The sequence below is a fragment of the Gobio gobio genome (assembly GCF_949357685.1).
Source record: "Gobio gobio genome assembly, chromosome: 13".
Classification (NCBI taxonomy): Eukaryota; Metazoa; Chordata; class Actinopteri; order Cypriniformes; family Gobionidae; genus Gobio; species Gobio gobio.
The window spans coordinates 1,151,057-1,170,558 of NC_137106.1; the positions used below are offsets into that span (position 1 = coordinate 1,151,057).

A 19,502-nucleotide genomic window follows, 5' to 3' on the forward strand; every position below is an offset into this window, starting at 1 on the left:
CGCTCTGAGTGTTTGTTTCGCCTGACTCTCTGAGTGTGTGTTTCCCCTGACACTGAGTGTGTGTCTCGTCTGACGCTCTGAGTGTGTGTGTTTCGCCTGACGCTCTGAGTGTGTGTTTCGCCTGACGCTCTGAGTGTGTGTTTCCCCTGACACTGAGTGTGTGTTTCACCTAACGCTCTGAGTGTGTGTTTCGCCTGACTCTCTGAGTGTGTGTTTCGCCTGACGCTCTGAGTGTGTGTTTCGCCTGACGCTCTGAGTGTGTGTTTCGTCTGACGCTCAGAGTGTGTGTTTCGCCTGACGCTCTGAGTGTGTGTCTCGTCTGACGCTCTGAGTGTGTGTTTCGCCTGACGCTCTGAGTGTGTGTTTCGACTGACGCTCTGAGTGTGTTTCACCTGACGCTCTGAGTGTGTGTTTCGCCTGACGCTCTGAGTGTGTTTCACCTGACGCTCTGAGTGTGTGTTTCGCCTGACGCTCTGAGTGTGTGTCTCGTCTGACGCTCTGAGTGTGTGTTTCGCCTGACGCTCTGAGTGTGTGTTTCGACTGACGCTCTGAGTGTGTTTCACCTGACGCTCTGAGTGTGTGTTTCGCCTGACGCTCTGAGTGTGTTTCACCTGACGCTCTGAGTGTGTGTTTCACCTGACGCTCTGAGTGTGTGTTTCCCCTGACACTGAGTGTGTGTTTCGCCTGACGCTCTGTGTGTGTTTCGCCTGACTCTCTGAGTGTGTGTTTCCCCTGACACTGAGTGTGTGTGTTTTGCCTGACGCTCTGAGTGTGTGTTTCGCCTGACGCTCTGAGTGTGTGTTTCGCCTGACAGTCTGTGTGTGTTTCGCCTGACGCTCTGTGTGTGTTTCGCCTGACTCTCTGAGTGTGTGTTTCCCCTGACACTGAGTGTGTGTTTTGCCTGACGCTCTGAGTGTGTGTTTCGCCTGACGCTCTGTGTGTGTTTCGCCTGACGCTCTGTGTGTGTGTTTCGCCTGACGCTCTGAGTGTGTGTTTCGCCTGACTCTCTGAGTGTGTGTTTCGCCTGACTCTCTGAGTGTGTGTTTCGCCTGACTCTCTGAGTGTGTGTTTCGCCTGACTCTCTGAGTGTGTGTTTCGCCTGGCACTCTGTGTGTGTTTCGCCTGACTCTCTGAGTGTGTGTTTCGCCTGACGCTCTGAGTGTGTGTTTCGCCTGACACTCTGAGTGTGTGTTTCGCCTGACGCTCTGAGTGTGTGTTTCGCCTGACGCTCTGAGTGTGTTTCGCCTGACGCTCTGAGTGTGTTTCGCCTGACGCTCTGAGTGTGTGTTTCGCCTGACACTCTGAGTGTGTGTTTCGCCTGACTCTCTGAGTGTGTGTTTCGCCTGACTCTCTGAGTGTGTGTTTCGCCTGACTCTCTGAGTGTGTGTTTCGCCTGGCACTCTGAGTGTGTTTCGCCTGACTCTCTGAGTGTGTGTTTCGCCTGACTCTCTGAGTGTGTGTTTCGCCTGACGCTCTGAGTGTGTGTTTCGCCTGACTCTCTGAGTGTGTGTTTCGCCTGACTCTCTGAGTGTGTGTTTCGCCTGACTCTCTGAGTGTGTGTTTCGCCTGACGCTCTGAGTGTGTGTTTCGCCTGACGCTCTGAGTGTGTGTTTCGCCTGACTCTCTGAGTGTGTGTTTCGCCTGACTCTCTGAGTGTGTGTTTCGCCTGGCACTCTGAGTGTGTTTCGCCTGACTCTCTGAGTGTGTGTTTCGCCTGACTCTCTGAGTGTGTGTTTCGCCTGACTCTCTGAGTGTGTGTTTCGCCTGACTCTCTGAGTGTGTGTTTCGCCTGGCACTCTGTGTGTGTTTCGCCTGACTCTCTGAGTGTGTGTTTCGCCTGACGCTCTGAGTGTGTGTTTCGCCTGACACTCTGAGTGTGTGTTTCGCCTGACGCTCTGAGTGTTTGTTTCGCCTGACTCTCTGAGTGTGTGTTTCCCCTGACACTGAGTGTGTGTCTCGTCTGACGCTCTGAGTGTGTGTGTTTCGCCTGACGCTCTGAGTGTGTGTTTCGCCTGACGCTCTGAGTGTGTGTTTCCCCTGACACTGAGTGTGTGTTTCACCTAACGCTCTGAGTGTGTGTTTCGCCTGACTCTCTGAGTGTGTGTTTCGCCTGACGCTCTGAGTGTGTGTTTCGCCTGACGCTCTGAGTGTGTGTTTCGTCTGACGCTCAGAGTGTGTGTTTCGCCTGACGCTCTGAGTGTGTGTCTCGTCTGACGCTCTGAGTGTGTGTTTCGCCTGACGCTCTGAGTGTGTGTTTCGACTGACGCTCTGAGTGTGTTTCACCTGACGCTCTGAGTGTGTGTTTCGCCTGACGCTCTGAGTGTGTTTCACCTGACGCTCTGAGTGTGTGTTTCGCCTGACGCTCTGAGTGTGTGTCTCGTCTGACGCTCTGAGTGTGTGTTTCGCCTGACGCTCTGAGTGTGTGTTTCGACTGACGCTCTGAGTGTGTTTCACCTGACGCTCTGAGTGTGTGTTTCGCCTGACGCTCTGAGTGTGTTTCACCTGACGCTCTGAGTGTGTGTTTCACCTGACGCTCTGAGTGTGTGTTTCGACTGACGCTCTGAGTGTGTTTCGCCTGACGCTCTGAGTGTGTTTCGCCTGACGCTCTGAGTGTGTTTCGCCTGACGCTCTGAGTGTGTTTCGCCTGACGCTCTGAGTGTGTGTTTCGCCTGACGCTCTGAGTGTGTGTTTCGCCTGACGCTCTGAGTGTGTGTTTCGCCTGACGCTCTGAGTGTGTGTTTCGCCTGACGCTCTGAGTGTGTTTCGCCTGACGCTCTGAGTGTGTTTCGCCTGACGCTCTGAGTGTGTTTCGCCTGACGCTCTGAGTGTGTTTCGCCTGACGCTCTGAGTGTGTTTCGCCTGACGCTCTGAGTGTGTGTTTCGCCTGACGCTCTGAGTGTGTGTTTCGCCTGACGCTCTGAGTGTGTTTCGCCTGACGCTCTGAGTGTGTTTCGCCTGACGCTCTGAGTGTTTCGCCTGACGCTCTGAGTGTGTTTCGCCTGACGCTCTGAGTGTGTTTCGCCTGACGCTCTGAGTGTGTTTCGCCTGACGCTCTGAGTGTGTTTCGCCTGACGCTCTGAGTGTGTTTCGCCTGACGCTCTGAGTGTGTTTCGCCTGACGCTCTGAGTGTGTGTTTCGCCTGACGCTCTGAGTGTGTTTCGCCTGACGCTCTGAGTGTGTGTTTCGCCTGACGCTCTGAGTGTGTTTCGCCTGACGCTCTGAGTGTGTTTCGCCTGACGCTCTGAGTGTGTTTCGCCTGACGCTCTGAGTGTGTGTTTCGACTGACGCTCTGAGTGTGTGTTTCGCCTGACGTTCTAAGTGTGTTTCGCCTGACATTCTGAGTGTGTTTCGCCTGACGCTCTGAGTGTGTTTCGCCTGACGCTCTGAGTGTGTTTCGCCTGACGCTCTGAGTGTGTTTCGCCTGACGCTCTGAGTGTGTTTCGCCTGACGCTCTGAGTGTGTTTCGCCTGACGCTCTGAGTGTGTGTTTCGACTGACGCTCTGAGTGTGTGTTTCGCCTGACGTTCTAAGTGTGTTTCGCCTGACATTCTGAGTGTGTTTCGCCTGACGCTCTGAGTGTGTTTCGCCTGACGCTCTGAGTGTGTTTCGCCTGACGCTCTGAGTGTGTTTCGCCTGACGCTCTGAGTGTGTTTCGCCTGACGCTCTGAGTGTGTGTTTCGACTGACGCTCTGAGTGTGTGTTTCGCCTGACGTTCTAAGTGTGTTTCGCCTGACGCTCTAAGTGTGTTTCGCCTGACACTCTGAGTGTGTGTTTCGCCTGACGCTCTGAGTGTGTTTCGCCTGACGTTCTAAGTGTGTATCGCCTGACGCTCTGAGTGTGTTTCGCCTGACGCTCTGTGTGTGTTTCGCCTGACGCTCTGTGTGTGTTTCGCCTGACGCTCTGAGTGTGTTTCGCCTGACGCTCTGAGTGTGTTTCGCCTGACGCTCTGTGTGTGTTTCGCCTGGCACTCTGTGTGTGTTTCGCCTGACACTCTGAGTGTGTGTTTCGCCTGACTCTATGAGTGTGTGTTTCGCCTGACGCTCTGTGTGTGTTTCGCCTGACTCTCTGAGTGTGTGTTTCCCCTGACACTGAGTGTGTGTTTCGCCTGACGCTCTGTGTGTGTTTCGCCTGACTCTCTGAGTGTGTGTTTCCCCTGACACTGAGTGTGTGTTTTGCCTGACGCTCTGAGTGTGTGTTTCGCCTGACTCTCTGAGTGTGTGTTTCGCCTGGCACTCTGAGTGTGTTTCGCCTGACTCTCTGAGTGTGTGTTTCGCCTGACTCTCTGAGTGTGTGTTTCACCTGACTCTCTGAGTGTGTGTTTCGCCTGGCACTCTGTGTGTGTTTCGCCTGACTCTCTGAGTGTGTGTTTCGCCTGACGCTCTGAGTGTGTGTTTCGCCTGACACTCTGAGTGTGTGTTTCGCCTGACGCTCTGAGTGTTTGTTTCGCCTGACTCTCTGAGTGTGTGTTTCCCCTGACACTGAGTGTGTGTCTCGTCTGACGCTCTGAGTGTGTGTGTTTCGCCTGACGCTCTGAGTGTGTGTTTCGCCTGACGCTCTGAGTGTGTGTTTCCCCTGACACTGAGTGTGTGTTTCACCTAACGCTCTGAGTGTGTGTTTCGCCTGACGCTCTGAGTGTGTGTTTCGCCTGACGCTCTGAGTGTGTGTTTCGTCTGACGCTCAGAGTGTGTGTTTCGCCTGACGCTCTGAGTGTGTGTCTCGTCTGACGCTCTGAGTGTGTGTTTCGCCTGACGCTCTGAGTGTGTGTTTCGACTGACGCTCTGAGTGTGTGTTTCGCCTGACGCTCTGAGTGTGTGTTTCGACTGACGCTCTGAGTGTTTCGTCTGACGCTCTGAGTGTGTTTCACCTGACGCTCTGAGTGTGTGTTTCGCCTGACGCTCTGAGTGTGTTTCACCTGACGCTCTGAGTGTGTGTTTCGACTGACGCTCTGAGTGTGTTTCGCCTGACGCTCTGAGTGTGTTTCGCCTGACGCTCTGAGTGTGTTTCGCCTGACGCTCTGAGTGTGTTTCGCCTGACGCTCTGAGTGTGTTTCGCCTGACGCTCTGAGTGTGTGTTTCGCCTGACGCTCTGAGTGTGTTTCGCCTGACGCTCTGAGTGTGTGTTTCGCCTGACGCTCTGAGTGTGTGTTTCGCCTGACGCTCTGAGTGTGTGTTTCGCCTGACGCTCTGAGTGTGTTTCGCCTGACGCTCTGAGTGTGTTTCGCCTGACGCTCTGAGTGTGTTTCGCCTGACGCTCTGAGTGTGTTTCGCCTGACGCTCTGAGTGTGTTTCGCTTGACGCTCTGAGTGTGTTTCGACTGACGCTCTGAGTGTGTTTCGCCTGACGCTCTAAGTGTGTTTCGCCTGACGCTCTGAGTGTGTTTCGCCTGACATTCTGAGTGTGTTTCGCCTGACGCTCTGAGTGTGTTTCGCCTGACGCTCTGAGTGTGTTTCGCCTGACGCTCTGAGTGTGTTTCGCCTGACGCTCTGAGTGTGTTTCGCCTGACGCTCTGAGTGTGTGTTTCGACTGACGCTCTGAGTGTGTTTCGCCTGACGCTCTGAGTGTGTGTTTCGCCTGACGTTCTAAGTGTGTTTCGCCTGACGCTCTAAGTGTGTTTCGCCTGACACTCTGAGTGTGTGTTTCGCCTGACGCTCTGGGTGTGTTTCGCCTGACGTTCTAAGTGTGTATCGCCTGACGCTCTGAGTGTGTTTCGCCTGACGCTCTGTGTGTGTTTCGCCTGACGCTCTGTGTGTGTTTCGCCTGACGCTCTGAGTGTGTTTCGCCTGACGCTCTGAGTGTGTTTCGCCTGACGCTCTGTGTGTGTTTCGCCTGGCACTCTGTGTGTGTTTCGCCTGACACTCTGAGTGTGTGTTTCGCCTGACTCTATGAGTGTGTGTTTCGCCTGACGCTCTGTGTGTGTTTCGCCTGACGCTCTGAGTGTGTGTTTCCCCTGACACTGAGTGTGTGTTTTGCCTGACGCTCTGAGTGTGTGTGTTTCGCCTAACGCTCTGAGTGTGTGTCTCGTCTGACGCTCTGAGTGTGTGTTTCGCCTGACGCTCTGAGTGTGTGTTTCGACTGACGCTCTGAGTGTGTTTCACCTGACGCTCTGTGTGTGTTTCGCCTGACTCTCTGAGTGTGTGTTTTGCCTGACGCTCTGAGTGTGTGTGTTTCGCCTAACGCTCTGAGTGTGTGTCTCGTCTGACGCTCTGAGTGTGTGTTTCGCCTGACGCTCTGAGTGTGTGTTTCGACTGACGCTCTGAGTGTGTTTCACCTGACGCTCTGTGTGTGTTTCGCCTGACTCTCTGAGTGTGTGTTTCGCCTGACGCTCTGAGTGTGTGTTTCGACTGACGCTCTGAGTGTGTTTCGCCTGACGCTCTGTGTGTGTTTCGCCTGACTCTCTGAGTGTGTGTTTCCCCTGACACTGAGTGTGTGTTTTGCCTGACGCTCTGAGTGTGTGTGTTTCGCCTAACGCTCTGAGTGTGTGTCTCGTCTGACGCTCTGAGTGTGTGTTTCGCCTGACGCTCTGAGTGTGTGTTTCGACTGACGCTCTGAGTGTGTTTCACCTGACGCTCTGAGTGTGTGTTTCGCCTGACGCTCTGAGTGTGTTTCACCTGACGCTCTGAGTGTGTGTTTCGCCTGACGCTCTGAGTGTGTTTCGCCTGACGCTCTGAGTGTGTTTCGCCTGACGCTCTGAGTGTGTTTCGCCTGACGCTCTGAGTGTGTTTCGCCTGACGCTCTGAGTGTGTGTTTCGCCTGACGCTCTGAGTGTGTTTCACCTGACGCTCTGAGTGTGTGTTTCGCCTGACGCTCTGAGTGTGTTTCGCCTGACGCTCTGAGTGTGTTTCGCCTGACGCTCTGAGTGTGTTTCGCCTGACGCTCTGAGTGTGTTTCGCCTGACGCTCTGAGTGTGTGTTTCGCCTGACGCTCTGAGTGTGTGTTTCGCCTGACGCTCTGAGTGTGTTTCGCCTGACGCTCTGAGTGTGTGTTTCGCCTGACGCTCTGAGTGTGTTTCGCCTGACGCTCTGAGTGTGTGTTTCGCCTGACGCTCTGAGTGTGTTTCGCCTGACGCTCTGAGTGTGTTTCGCCTGACGCTCTGAGTGTTTCGCCTGACGCTCTGAGTGTGTTTCGCCTGACGCTCTGAGTGTGTTTCGCCTGACGCTCTGAGTGTGTTTCGCCTGACGCTCTGAGTGTGTTTCGCCTGACGCTCTAAGTGTGTTTCGCCTGACGCTCTGAGTGTGTTTCGCCTGACATTCTGAGTGTGTTTCGCCTGACGCTCTGAGTGTGTTTCGCCTGACGCTCTGAGTGTGTTTCGCCTGACGCTCTGAGTGTGTTTCGACTGACGCTCTGAGTGTGTTTCACCTGACGCTCTGAGTGTGTGTTTCGCCTGACGTTCTAAGTGTGTTTCGCCTGACGCTCTAAGTGTGTTTCGCCTGACACTCTGAGTGTGTGTTTCGCCTGACGCTCTGAGTGTGTTTCGCCTGACGTTCTAAGTGTGTATCGCCTGACGCTCTGAGTGTGTTTCGCCTGACGCTCTGTGTGTGTTTCGCCTGACGCTCTGTGTGTGTTTCGCCTGACGCTCTGAGTGTGTTTCGCCTGACGCTCTGAGTGTGTTTCGCCTGACGCTCTGTGTGTGTTTCGCCTGGCACTCTGTGTGTGTTTCGCCTGACACTCTGAGTGTGTGTTTCGCCTGACTCTATGAGTGTGTGTTTCGCCTGACACTCTGAGTGTGTGTTTCGCCTGACTCTATGAGTGTGTGTTTCGCCTGACGCTCTGTGTGTGTTTCGCCTGACTCTCTGAGTGTGTGTTTCCCCTGACACTGAGTGTGTGTTTTGCCTGACGCTCTGAGTGTGTGTGTTTCGCCTGGCACTCTGTGTGTGTTTCGCCTGACTCTCTGAGTGTGTGTTTCCCCTGACACTGAGTGTGTGTTTTGCCTGACGCTCTGAGTGTGTGTGTTTCGCCTGACGCTCTGTGTGTGTTTCGCCTGACTCTCTGAGTGTGTGTTTCCCCTGACACTGAGTGTGTGTTTTGCCTGACGCTCTGAGTGTGTGTGTTTCGCCTGACGCTCTGTGTGTGTTTCGCCTGACGCTCTGCGTGTGTCTCGTCTGACTCTCTGAGTGTGTGTTTCCCCTGACACTGAGTGTGTGTTTCGCCTGACGCTCTGAGTGTGTGTTTCGCCTGACGCTCTGAGTGTGTGTTTCGCCTGACGCTCTGAGTGTGTGTTTCGCCTGACGCTCTGTGTGTGTTTCGCCTGACGCTCTGTGTGTGTTTCGCCTGACTCTCTGAGTGTGTGTTTCGCCTGACGCTCTGAGTGTGTGTTTCGCCTGACTCTCTGAGTGTGTGTTTCGCCTGACTCTCTGAGTGTGTGTTTCGCCTGACTCTCTGAGTGTGTGTTTCGCCTGACTCTCTGAGTGTGTGTTTCGCCTGGCACTCTGTGTGTGTTTCGCCTGACTCTCTGAGTGTGTGTTTCGCCTGACTCTCTGAGTGTGTGTTTCGCCTGACTCTCTGAGTGTGTGTTTCGCCTGACTCTCTGAGTGTGTGTTTCGCCTGGCACTCTGAGTGTGTTTCGCCTGACTCTCTGAGTGTGTGTTTCGCCTGACTCTCTGAGTGTGTGTTTCGCCTGACTCTCTGAGTGTGTGTTTCGCCTGACTCTCTGAGTGTGTGTTTCGCCTGGCACTCTGTGTGTGTTTCGCCTGACTCTCTGAGTGTGTGTTTCGCCTGACGCTCTGAGTGTGTGTTTCGCCTGACACTCTGAGTGTGTGTTTCGCCTGACGCTCTGAGTGTTTGTTTCGCCTGACTCTCTGAGTGTGTGTTTCCCCTGACACTGAGTGTGTGTCTCGTCTGACGCTCTGAGTGTGTGTGTTTCGCCTGACGCTCTGAGTGTGTGTTTCGCCTGACGCTCTGAGTGTGTGTTTCCCCTGACACTGAGTGTGTGTTTCACCTAACGCTCTGAGTGTGTGTTTCGCCTGACTCTCTGAGTGTGTGTTTCGCCTGACGCTCTGAGTGTGTGTTTCGCCTGACGCTCTGAGTGTGTGTTTCGTCTGACGCTCAGAGTGTGTGTTTCGCCTGACGCTCTGAGTGTGTGTCTCGTCTGACGCTCTGAGTGTGTGTTTCGCCTGACGCTCTGAGTGTGTGTCTCGTCTGACGCTCTGAGTGTGTGTTTCGCCTGACGCTCTGAGTGTGTGTTTCGACTGACGCTCTGAGTGTGTTTCACCTGACGCTCTGAGTGTGTGTTTCGCCTGACGCTCTGAGTGTGTTTCACCTGACGCTCTGAGTGTGTGTTTCGACTGACGCTCTGAGTGTGTTTCGCCTGACGCTCTGAGTGTGTTTCGCCTGACGCTCTGAGTGTGTTTCGCCTGACGCTCTGAGTGTGTTTCGCCTGACGCTCTGAGTGTGTTTCGCCTGACGCTCTGAGTGTGTGTTTCGCCTGACGCTCTGAGTGTGTGTTTCGCCTGACGCTCTGAGTGTGTGTTTCGCCTGACGCTCTGAGTGTGTGTTTCGCCTGACGCTCTGAGTGTGTTTCGCCTGACGCTCTGAGTGTGTTTCGCCTGACGCTCTGAGTGTGTTTCGCCTGACGCTCTGAGTGTGTTTCGCCTGACGCTCTGAGTGTGTTTCGCTTGACGCTCTGAGTGTGTTTCGCCTGACGCTCTGAGTGTGTTTCGCCTGACGCTCTAAGTGTGTTTCGCCTGACGCTCTGAGTGTGTTTCGCCTGACATTCTGAGTGTGTTTCGCCTGACGCTCTGAGTGTGTTTCGCCTGACGCTCTGAGTGTGTTTCGCCTGACGCTCTGAGTGTGTTTCGCCTGACGCTCTGAGTGTGTGTTTCGACTGACGCTCTGAGTGTGTTTCGCCTGACGCTCTGAGTGTGTGTTTCGCCTGACGTTCTAAGTGTGTTTCGCCTGACGCTCTAAGTGTGTTTCGCCTGACACTCTGAGTGTGTGTTTCGCCTGACGCTCTGGGTGTGTTTCGCCTGACGTTCTAAGTGTGTATCGCCTGACGCTCTGAGTGTGTTTCGCCTGACGCTCTGTGTGTGTTTCGCCTGGCACTCTGTGTGCGTTTCGCCTGACACTCTGAGTGTGTGTTTCGCCTGACTCTATGAGTGTGTGTTTCGCCTGACACTCTGAGTGTGTGTTTCGCCTGACTCTATGAGTGTGTGTTTCGCCTGACGCTCTGTGTGTGTTTCGCCTGACTCTCTGAGTGTGTGTTTCGCCTGACTCTCTGAGTGTGTGTTTCGCCTGACTCTCTGAGTGTGTGTTTCGCCTGACTCTCTGAGTGTGTGTTTCGCCTGGCACTCTGTGTGTGTTTCGCCTGACTCTCTGAGTGTGTGTTTCGCCTGACTCTCTGAGTGTGTGTTTCGCCTGACTCTCTGAGTGTGTGTTTCGCCTGACTCTCTGAGTGTGTGTTTCGCCTGGCACTCTGAGTGTGTTTCGCCTGACTCTCTGAGTGTGTGTTTCGCCTGACTCTCTGAGTGTGTGTTTCGCCTGACTCTCTGAGTGTGTGTTTCGCCTGACTCTCTGAGTGTGTGTTTCGCCTGGCACTCTGTGTGTGTTTCGCCTGACTCTCTGAGTGTGTGTTTCGCCTGACGCTCTGAGTGTGTGTTTCGCCTGACACTCTGAGTGTGTGTTTCGCCTGACGCTCTGAGTGTTTGTTTCGCCTGACTCTCTGAGTGTGTGTTTCCCCTGACACTGAGTGTGTGTCTCGTCTGACGCTCTGAGTGTGTGTGTTTCGCCTGACGCTCTGAGTGTGTGTTTCGCCTGACGCTCTGAGTGTGTGTTTCCCCTGACACTGAGTGTGTGTTTCACCTAACGCTCTGAGTGTGTGTTTCGCCTGACTCTCTGAGTGTGTGTTTCGCCTGACGCTCTGAGTGTGTGTTTCGCCTGACGCTCTGAGTGTGTGTTTCGTCTGACGCTCAGAGTGTGTGTTTCGCCTGACGCTCTGAGTGTGTGTCTCGTCTGACGCTCTGAGTGTGTGTTTCGCCTGACGCTCTGAGTGTGTGTCTCGTCTGACGCTCTGAGTGTGTGTTTCGCCTGACGCTCTGAGTGTGTGTTTCGACTGACGCTCTGAGTGTGTTTCACCTGACGCTCTGAGTGTGTGTTTCGCCTGACGCTCTGAGTGTGTTTCACCTGACGCTCTGAGTGTGTGTTTCGACTGACGCTCTGAGTGTGTTTCGCCTGACGCTCTGAGTGTGTTTCGCCTGACGCTCTGAGTGTGTTTCGCCTGACGCTCTGAGTGTGTTTCGCCTGACGCTCTGAGTGTGTTTCGCCTGACGCTCTGAGTGTGTGTTTCGCCTGACGCTCTGAGTGTGTGTTTCGCCTGACGCTCTGAGTGTGTGTTTCGCCTGACGCTCTGAGTGTGTGTTTCGCCTGACGCTCTGAGTGTGTTTCGCCTGACGCTCTGAGTGTGTTTCGCCTGACGCTCTGAGTGTGTTTCGCCTGACGCTCTGAGTGTGTTTCGCTTGACGCTCTGAGTGTGTTTCGCCTGACGCTCTGAGTGTGTTTCGCCTGACGCTCTAAGTGTGTTTCGCCTGACGCTCTGAGTGTGTTTCGCCTGACATTCTGAGTGTGTTTCGCCTGACGCTCTGAGTGTGTTTCGCCTGACGCTCTGAGTGTGTTTCGCCTGACGCTCTGAGTGTGTTTCGCCTGACGCTCTGAGTGTGTTTCGCCTGACGCTCTGAGTGTGTGTTTCGACTGACGCTCTGAGTGTGTTTCGCCTGACGCTCTGAGTGTGTGTTTCGCCTGACGTTCTAAGTGTGTTTCGCCTGACGCTCTAAGTGTGTTTCGCCTGACACTCTGAGTGTGTGTTTCGCCTGACGCTCTGGGTGTGTTTCGCCTGACGTTCTAAGTGTGTATCGCCTGACGCTCTGAGTGTGTTTCGCCTGACGCTCTGTGTGTGTTTCGCCTGACGCTCTGTGTGTGTTTCGCCTGACGCTCTGAGTGTGTTTCGCCTGACGCTCTGAGTGTGTTTCGCCTGACGCTCTGTGTGTGTTTCGCCTGGCACTCTGTGTGTGTTTCGCCTGACACTCTGAGTGTGTGTTTCGCCTGACTCTATGAGTGTGTGTTTCGCCTGACGCTCTGTGTGTGTTTCGCCTGACTCTCTGAGTGTGTGTTTCCCCTGACACTGAGTGTGTGTTTTGCCTGACGCTCTGAGTGTGTGTGTTTTGCCTGACGCTCTGAGTGTGTGTGTTTCGCCTGACGCTCTGAGTGTGTGTTTCGCCTGACGCTCTGAGTGTGTGTTTCGACTGACGCTCTGAGTGTGTTTCACCTGACGCTCTGAGTGTGTGTTTCGCCTGACGCTCTGAGTGTGTTTCACCTGACGCTCTGAGTGTGTGTTTCGACTGACGCTCTGAGTGTGTTTCGCCTGACGCTCTGAGTGTGTTTCGCCTGACGCTCTGAGTGTGTTTCGCCTGACGCTCTGAGTGTGTTTCGCCTGATGCTCTGAGTGTGTTTCGCCTGACGCTCTGAGTGTGTGTTTCGCCTGACGCTCTGAGTGTGTGTTTCGCCTGACGCTCTGAGTGTGTTTCGCCTGACGCTCTGAGTGTGTGTTTCGCCTGACGCTCTGAGTGTGTTTCGCCTGACGCTCTGAGTGTGTTTCGCCTGACGCTCTGAGTGTGTTTCGCCTGACGCTCTGAGTGTGTTTCGCCTGACGCTCTGAGTGTGTTTCGCCTGACGCTCTGAGTGTGTTTCGCCTGACGCTCTGAGTGTGTTTCGCCTGACGCTCTGAGTGTGTTTCGCCTGACGCTCTGAGTGTGTTTCGACTGACGCTCTGAGTGTGTTTCGCCTGACGCTCTGAGTGTGTGTTTCGCCTGACGTTCTAAGTGTGTTTCGCCTGACGCTCTAAGTGTGTTTCGCCTGACACTCTGAGTGTGTGTTTCGCCTGACGCTCTGAGTGTGTTTCGCCTGACGTTCTAAGTGTGTATCGCCTGACGCTCTGAGTGTGTTTCGCCTGACGCTCTGTGTGTGTTTCGCCTGACGCTCTGTGTGTGTTTCGCCTGACGCTCTGAGTGTGTTTCGCCTGACGCTCTGAGTGTGTTTCGCCTGACGCTCTGTGTGTGTTTCGCCTGGCACTCTGTGTGCGTTTCGCCTGACACTCTGAGTGTGTGTTTCGCCTGACTCTATGAGTGTGTGTTTCGCCTGACACTCTGAGTGTGTGTTTCGCCTGACTCTATGAGTGTGTGTTTCGCCTGACGCTCTGTGTGTGTTTCGCCTGACTCTCTGAGTGTGTGTTTCCCCTGACACTGAGTGTGTGTTTTGCCTGACGCTCTGAGTGTGTGTGTTTCGCCTGACGCTCTGTGTGTGTTTCGCCTGACTCTCTGAGTGTGTGTTTCCCCTGACACTGAGTGTGTGTTTTGCCTGACGCTCTGAGTGTGTGTGTTTCGCCTGACGCTCTGTGTGTGTTTCGCCTGACGCTCTGCGTGTGTCTCGTCTGACTCTCTGAGTGTGTGTTTCCCCTGACACTGAGTGTGTGTTTTGCCTGACGCTCTGAGTGTGTGTTTCGCCTGACGCTCTGAGTGTGTGTTTCGCCTGACGCTCTGTGTGTGTTTCGCCTGACGCTCTGTGTGTGTTTCGCCTGACTCTCTGAGTGTGTGTTTCCCCTGACACTGAGTGTGTGTTTTGCCTGACGCTCTGAGTGTGTGTGTTTCGCCTGACGCTCTGTGTGTGTTTCGCCTGACTCTCTGAGTGTGTGTTTCGCCTGACTCTCTGAGTGTGTGTTTCGCCTGACTCTCTGAGTGTGTGTTTCGCCTGACTCTCTGAGTGTGTGTTTCGCCTGGCACTCTGAGTGTGTGTTTCGCCTGACACTCTGAGTGTGTGTTTCGCCTGACGCTCTGAGTGTGTGTTTCGTCTGACGCTCTGAGTGTGTGTTTCGCCTGACGCTCTGAGTGTGTGTTTCGCCTGACGCTCTGAGTGTGTGTTTCGCCTGACACTCTGAGTGTGTGTTTCGTCTGACGCTCTGAGTGTGTGTTTCGCCTGACGCTCTGAGTGTGTTTCGCCTGACGCTCTGAGTGTGTGTTTCGCCTGACATTCTGAGGGTGTGTTTCGCCTGACACTCTGAGTGTGTGTTTCGTCTGACGCTCTGAGTGTGTGTTTCGCCTGACGCTCTGAGTGTGTGTTTCGCCTGACACTCTGAGTGTGTGTTTCGTCTGACGCTCTGAGTGTGTGTTTCGCCTGACACTCTGAGTGTGTGTTTCGCCTGACACTCTGAGTGTGTGTTTCGCCTGACGCTCTGAGTGTGTGTTTCGTCTGACGCTCTGAGTGTGTGTTTCGCCTGACGCTCTGAGTGTGTGTTTCGCCTGACATTCTGAGGGTGTGTTTCGCCTGACATTCTGAGTGTGTGTTTCGCCTGACATTCTGAGTGTGTGTTTCGCCTGACGCTCTGAGTGTGTGTTTCGCCTGACATTCTGAGGGTGTGTTTCGCCTGACACTCTGAGTGTGTGTTTCGCCTGACACTCTGAGTGTGTGTTTCGCCTGACACTCTGAGTGTGTGTTTCGCCTGACACTCTGAGTGTGTGTTTCGCCTGACACTCTGAGTGTGTGTTTCGCCTGACACTCTGAGTGTGTGTTTCGCCTGACACTCTGTGTGTGTTTCGCCTGACATTCTGAGTTTGTGTTTCGCCTGACTCTCTGAGTGTGTGTTTCGCCTGACTCTCTGAGTGTGTGTTTCGCCTGACATTCTGAGTGTGTGTTTTGCCTGACATTCTGAGTGTGTGTTTCGCCTGACATTCTGAGTGTGTGTTTCGCCTGACGCTCTGAGTGTGTGTTTCGCCTGACTCTCTGAGTGTGTGTTTCGCCTGACACTCTGAGTGTGTTTCGCCTGACGCTCTGAGTGTGTGTTTCGCCTGACACTCTGAGTGTGTTTCGCCTGACACTCTGTGTGTGTGTTTCGCCTGACACTCTGAGTGTGTGTTTCGCCTGACTCTCTGAGTATGTGTGTGTGTTTCGCCTGATGATGTGTGTGTGTGTGTTTCACCTGACACTCTGAGTGTGTGTGTGTGTGTGTTTCACCAGACGCTCTGAGACGACTCTCATTTATGATGGAGGGAAAACAGTAACTTACAGTTTATCACTGATATATCTGACGTTTTGTTCTCTTGAACACATGGGATGGATATTACAAGTGAAACTCTCAGCTGGTGTGTGTGTTAGAGACGCACCAGCCGCTCGTCCGGTTCAGGACTGCCATCAGAGTCGCCGTGTGCGCTGGTGAAGGCGTGGCCATACACGCCGGACGGAGGCTCACGGGAGGCTTTACTGGACGAGTCGCCCTGATCCGGAGACGCCGCCACACTGGGCCGACTGGGCAGAACCACAGAACCAAACACTCCTGGAGAAACAAGGGAAGAAGACGAGTGAAGGACGAGAGCAGCCGTGATTTACATCATCAGTCCGTAAAACAGAACCGACCTCGACCGATCACTCCCTCCGACATGTCTCTCGCGCCGCCGGACTTCTGCTGAGATCCTGGAAGACACACAGGGATTATTACAGCACTCTCCGACGGAATGACTAGATCTCATCTGCTCACAGTACTGTGTAATATTACTCCAGAGTAAATCTGCTGCTTGTGAATATACACGGATCAGGCATAACATTATGTGAATAACACTGATGATCTCTGTTAGTGGGTGGGATATATTAGGCAGCAAGTGAACATTTTGTCCTCAGAGTTGATGTGTTAGAAGCAAGAAAAATGGGCAAGCGAAAGGATTTGAGCGAGTTTGACAAGGGCCAGATTGTGACGGCTAGAGGACTGGGTCAGTGGACCAGTGGAGAACCGGCCACAGGGTCATGGAGGACCAGTGGAGAACCGGCCACAGGGTCATGAAGGACCAGTGGAGAACCGGCCACAGGGTCATGGAGGACCAGTGGAGAACCAGCCACAGGGTCATGAAGGACCAGTGGAGAACCGGCCAGAGGGTCATGAAGGACCAGTGGAGAACCGGCCACAGGGTCATGAAGGACCAGTGGAGAACCGGCCACAGGGTCATGGAGGACCAGTGGAGAACCGGCCACAGGGTCATGAAGGACCAGTGGAGAACCAGCCACAGGGTCATGAAGGACCAGTGGAGAACCGGCCAGAGGGTCATGAAGGACCAGTGGAGAACCGGCCACAGGGTCATGAAGGACCAGTGGAGAACCGGCCACAGGGTCATGGAGGACCAGTGGAGAACCGGCCACAGGGTCATGAAGGACCAGTGGAGAACCGGCCACAGGGTCATGAAGGACCAGTGGAGAACCGGCCACAGGGTCATGGAGGACCAGTGGAGAACCGGCCACAGGGTCATGAAGGACCAGTGGGGAACCGGCCACAGGGTCATGAAGGACCAGTGGAGAACCGGCCACAGGGTCATGGAGGACCAGTGGAGAACCGGCCACAGGGTCATGAAGGACCAGTGGGGAACCGGCCACAGGGTCATGAAGGACCAGTGGAGAACCGGCCACAGGGTCATGAAGGACCAGTGGAGAACCGGCCACAGGGTCATGAAGGACCAGTGGAGAACCGGCCAGAGGGTCATGAAGGACCAGTGGAGAACCGGCCACAGGGTCATGAAGGACCAGTGGAGAACCGGCCACAGGGTCACGAAGGACCAGTGGAGAACCGGCCACAGGGTCATGAAGGACCAGTGGAGAACCGGCCACAGGGTCATGAAGGAACAGTGGAGAACCGGCCACAGGGTCATGAAGGAACAGTGGAGAACCGGCCACAGGGTCATGGAGGACCAGTGGAGAACCGGCCACAGGGTCATGGAGGACCAGTGGAGAACCGGCCACAGGGTCATGAAGGACCAGTGGAGAACCGGCCACAGGGTCATGAAGGACCAGTGGAGAAACGGCCACAGGGTCATGAAGGAACAGTGGAAAACCGGCCAGAGGGTCATGAAGGACCAGTGGAGAACCGGCCACAGGGTCATGAAGGACCAGTGGAGAACCGGCCACAGGGTCATGAAGGACCAGTGGAGAACCGGCCACAGGGTCATGAAGGACCAGTGGAGAACCGGCCACAGGGTCATGAAGGACCAGTGGAGAACCGGCCACAGGGTCATGAAGGAACAGTGGAGAACCGGCCACAGGGTCATGGAGGACCAGTGGAGAACCGGCCACAGGGTCATGAAGGACCAGTGGAGAACCGGCCACAGGGTCATGAAGGACCAGTGGAAAACCGGCCAGAGGGTCATGAAGGAACAGTGGAGAACCGGCCACAGGGTCATGAAGGACCAGTGGAGAACCGGCCACAGGGTCATGAAGGAACAGTGGAGAACCGGCCACAGGGTCATGAAGGACCAGTGGAGAACCGGCCACAGGGTCATGAAGGAACAGTGGAAAACTGGCCAGAGGGTCATGAAGGACCAGTGGAGAACCGGCCACAGGGTCATGAAGGACCAGTGGAGAACCGGCCACAGGGTCATGAAAGACCAGTGGAGAACCGGCCACAGGGTCATGGAGGACCAGTGGAGAACCGGCCACAGGGTCATGAAGGACCAGTGGAGAACCGGCCACAGGGTCATGAAGGACCAGTGGAGAACCGGCCACAGGGTCATGAAGGAACAGTGGAAAACCGGCCACAGGGTCATGAAGGACCAGTGGAGAACCGGCCACAGGGTCATGAAGGACCAGTGGAGAACCGGCCACAGGGTCATGAAGGACCAGTGGAGAACCGGCCACAGGGTCATGAAGGAACAGTGGAAAACCGGCCACAGGGTCATGAAGGACCAGTGGAGAACCGGCCACAGGGTCATGAAGGACCAGTGGAGAACCGGCCACAGGGTCATGAAGGAACAGTGGAAAACCGGCCAGAGGGTCATGAAGGACCAGTGGAGAACCGGCCACAGGGTCATGAAGGAACAGTGGAGAACCGGCCACAGGGTCATGAAGGAACAGTGGAGAACCGGCCACAGGGTCATGAAGGACCAGTGGAGAACCGGCCACAGGGTCATGAAGGAACAGTGGAGAACCGGCCAACAGGGTCATGAAGGAACAGTGGAGAACCGGCCACAGGGTCATGAAGGACCAGTGGAGAACCGGCCACAGGGTCATGAAGGACCAGTGGAGAACCGGCCACAGGGTCATGAAGGACCAGTGGAGAACCGGCCACAGGGTCATGAAGGACCAGTGGAGAACCGGCCACAGGGTCATGAAGGAACAGTGGAGAACCGGCCACAGGGTCATGAAGGACCAGTGGAGAACCGGCCACAGGGTCATGAAGGACCAGTGGAGAACCGGCCACAGGGTCATGAAGGACCAGTGGAGAACCGGCCACAGGGTCATGGAGGACCAGTGGAGAACCGGCCACAGGGTCATGGAGGACCAGTGGAGAACCGGCCACAGGGTCATGAAGGACCAGTGGAGAACCGGCCTCAGGGTCATGGAGGACCAGTGGAGAACCGGCCACAGGGTCATGGGCGGCCGAGGCTCATTGATGCCCGTGTGGTCCGATCAAACAGACGAGCTACTGGAGCTCAAACTGCTCAAGAAGTTAATGCTGGTGTGGAATTACAAATTTAAGAAAGTACATTGTATTTAATATTTAAGGTATAGATAATAATTCTGGGGTTTTTAAAGCAGGAGATTTCCTGCTGGGCCTGTTTTACAGAGAGCATTTGAGCTATAAAGGAAGATTGTTGAGTTTCCAGCAGGAGATTTCTGCTGGACCTGTTTTCAGACTCTCGCCGTCGTTGCCTCTATGCGTTTGAATAGTTATGCTGATTAGGAGTAGGATTGGTGATACTCTGTCTGGGCGGGTTTTCCCAAAACCTGTATATTTAATTTACATGCTTTGTTCCCTGTACATGCTGACCCCTGACCCCGCCCAAAGCACCAACAGTGGCCCGTGAGCATCAGAACTGGAATGGAAGAAGGTGGCCTGGTCTGAAGACACACTGGAGTAATATCTAGTTTTCCTGTGAGGAAGCGCTCACCTTTAGCGGGTCTGAGGGCGCGGAGCGGGCGGGTCTGCGGTGATGATGTCACATCGCCAGGCTTCTCCTCGTCTGACTCTGATGGTCTGTTTGGGTGCGCGAGTCTCTGGCCGACCACACTCACGTTCCCGTCACTCAGGCTCACTCGTGATTGGGCGGCCGGGGTCACGGGGCTGCGGTCAGGAAGGACAGTTAGTGGACCGGATCATGAGAACATCAGGTGAGCGGAGCTGAGTCTGACCTGCTCTTGGTGGCGTTGGGTGAGGGGGGCGAGCTCAGGCCGCTGATGATGGATGGGGGCGTCCGCTCCGGGGAATCGGGAACCAGCTCCAGCTTCACCGCAGAGTCCGGACTGTCTGGATCCGGTTCGGAGCCGCTGGCGCTGACCTTGGCCCGCTTCTTCGCCGCGCTGTTCCTCAGCGACCGCAGGGAGTTCAGCATCTGAAAGACAAGCACAGGTCAGAGGTCACGGGCTGCTGGAATCTAGTGTTGTAGTCAAGATCATCTAAACCAAGACCAGACCAAGACGGGGCGAGACCGAGTCAAGACCAAGACCAGACCAGCACTCCTTAAATTCATCTAAAAGATCCATATCTACTGTC

At 54.6% G+C, this 19,502-nt stretch overlaps 1 protein-coding gene across 3 annotated transcripts in view; it reads right to left on the minus strand.

Annotated features, from left to right (window-relative positions):
• Positions 1-19,502, minus strand: part of togaram1 (TOG array regulator of axonemal microtubules 1) — a 75,155-nt gene that overhangs the window by 26,726 nt on the left and 28,927 nt on the right. For all 3 annotated transcript variants that reach the window (XM_079833927.1, XM_079833928.1, XM_079833926.1), the window contains exons 7-10: positions 19,142-19,341; positions 18,901-19,073; positions 15,389-15,445; positions 15,139-15,308 (exon numbers count right to left, since the gene is read on the minus strand). In XM_079833927.1, the coding sequence (XP_079690053.1) occupies positions 15,139-15,308; positions 15,389-15,445; positions 18,901-19,073; positions 19,142-19,341 (600 nt within the window). The remainder of the gene's footprint in view (positions 1-15,138; positions 15,309-15,388; positions 15,446-18,900; positions 19,074-19,141; positions 19,342-19,502) is intronic.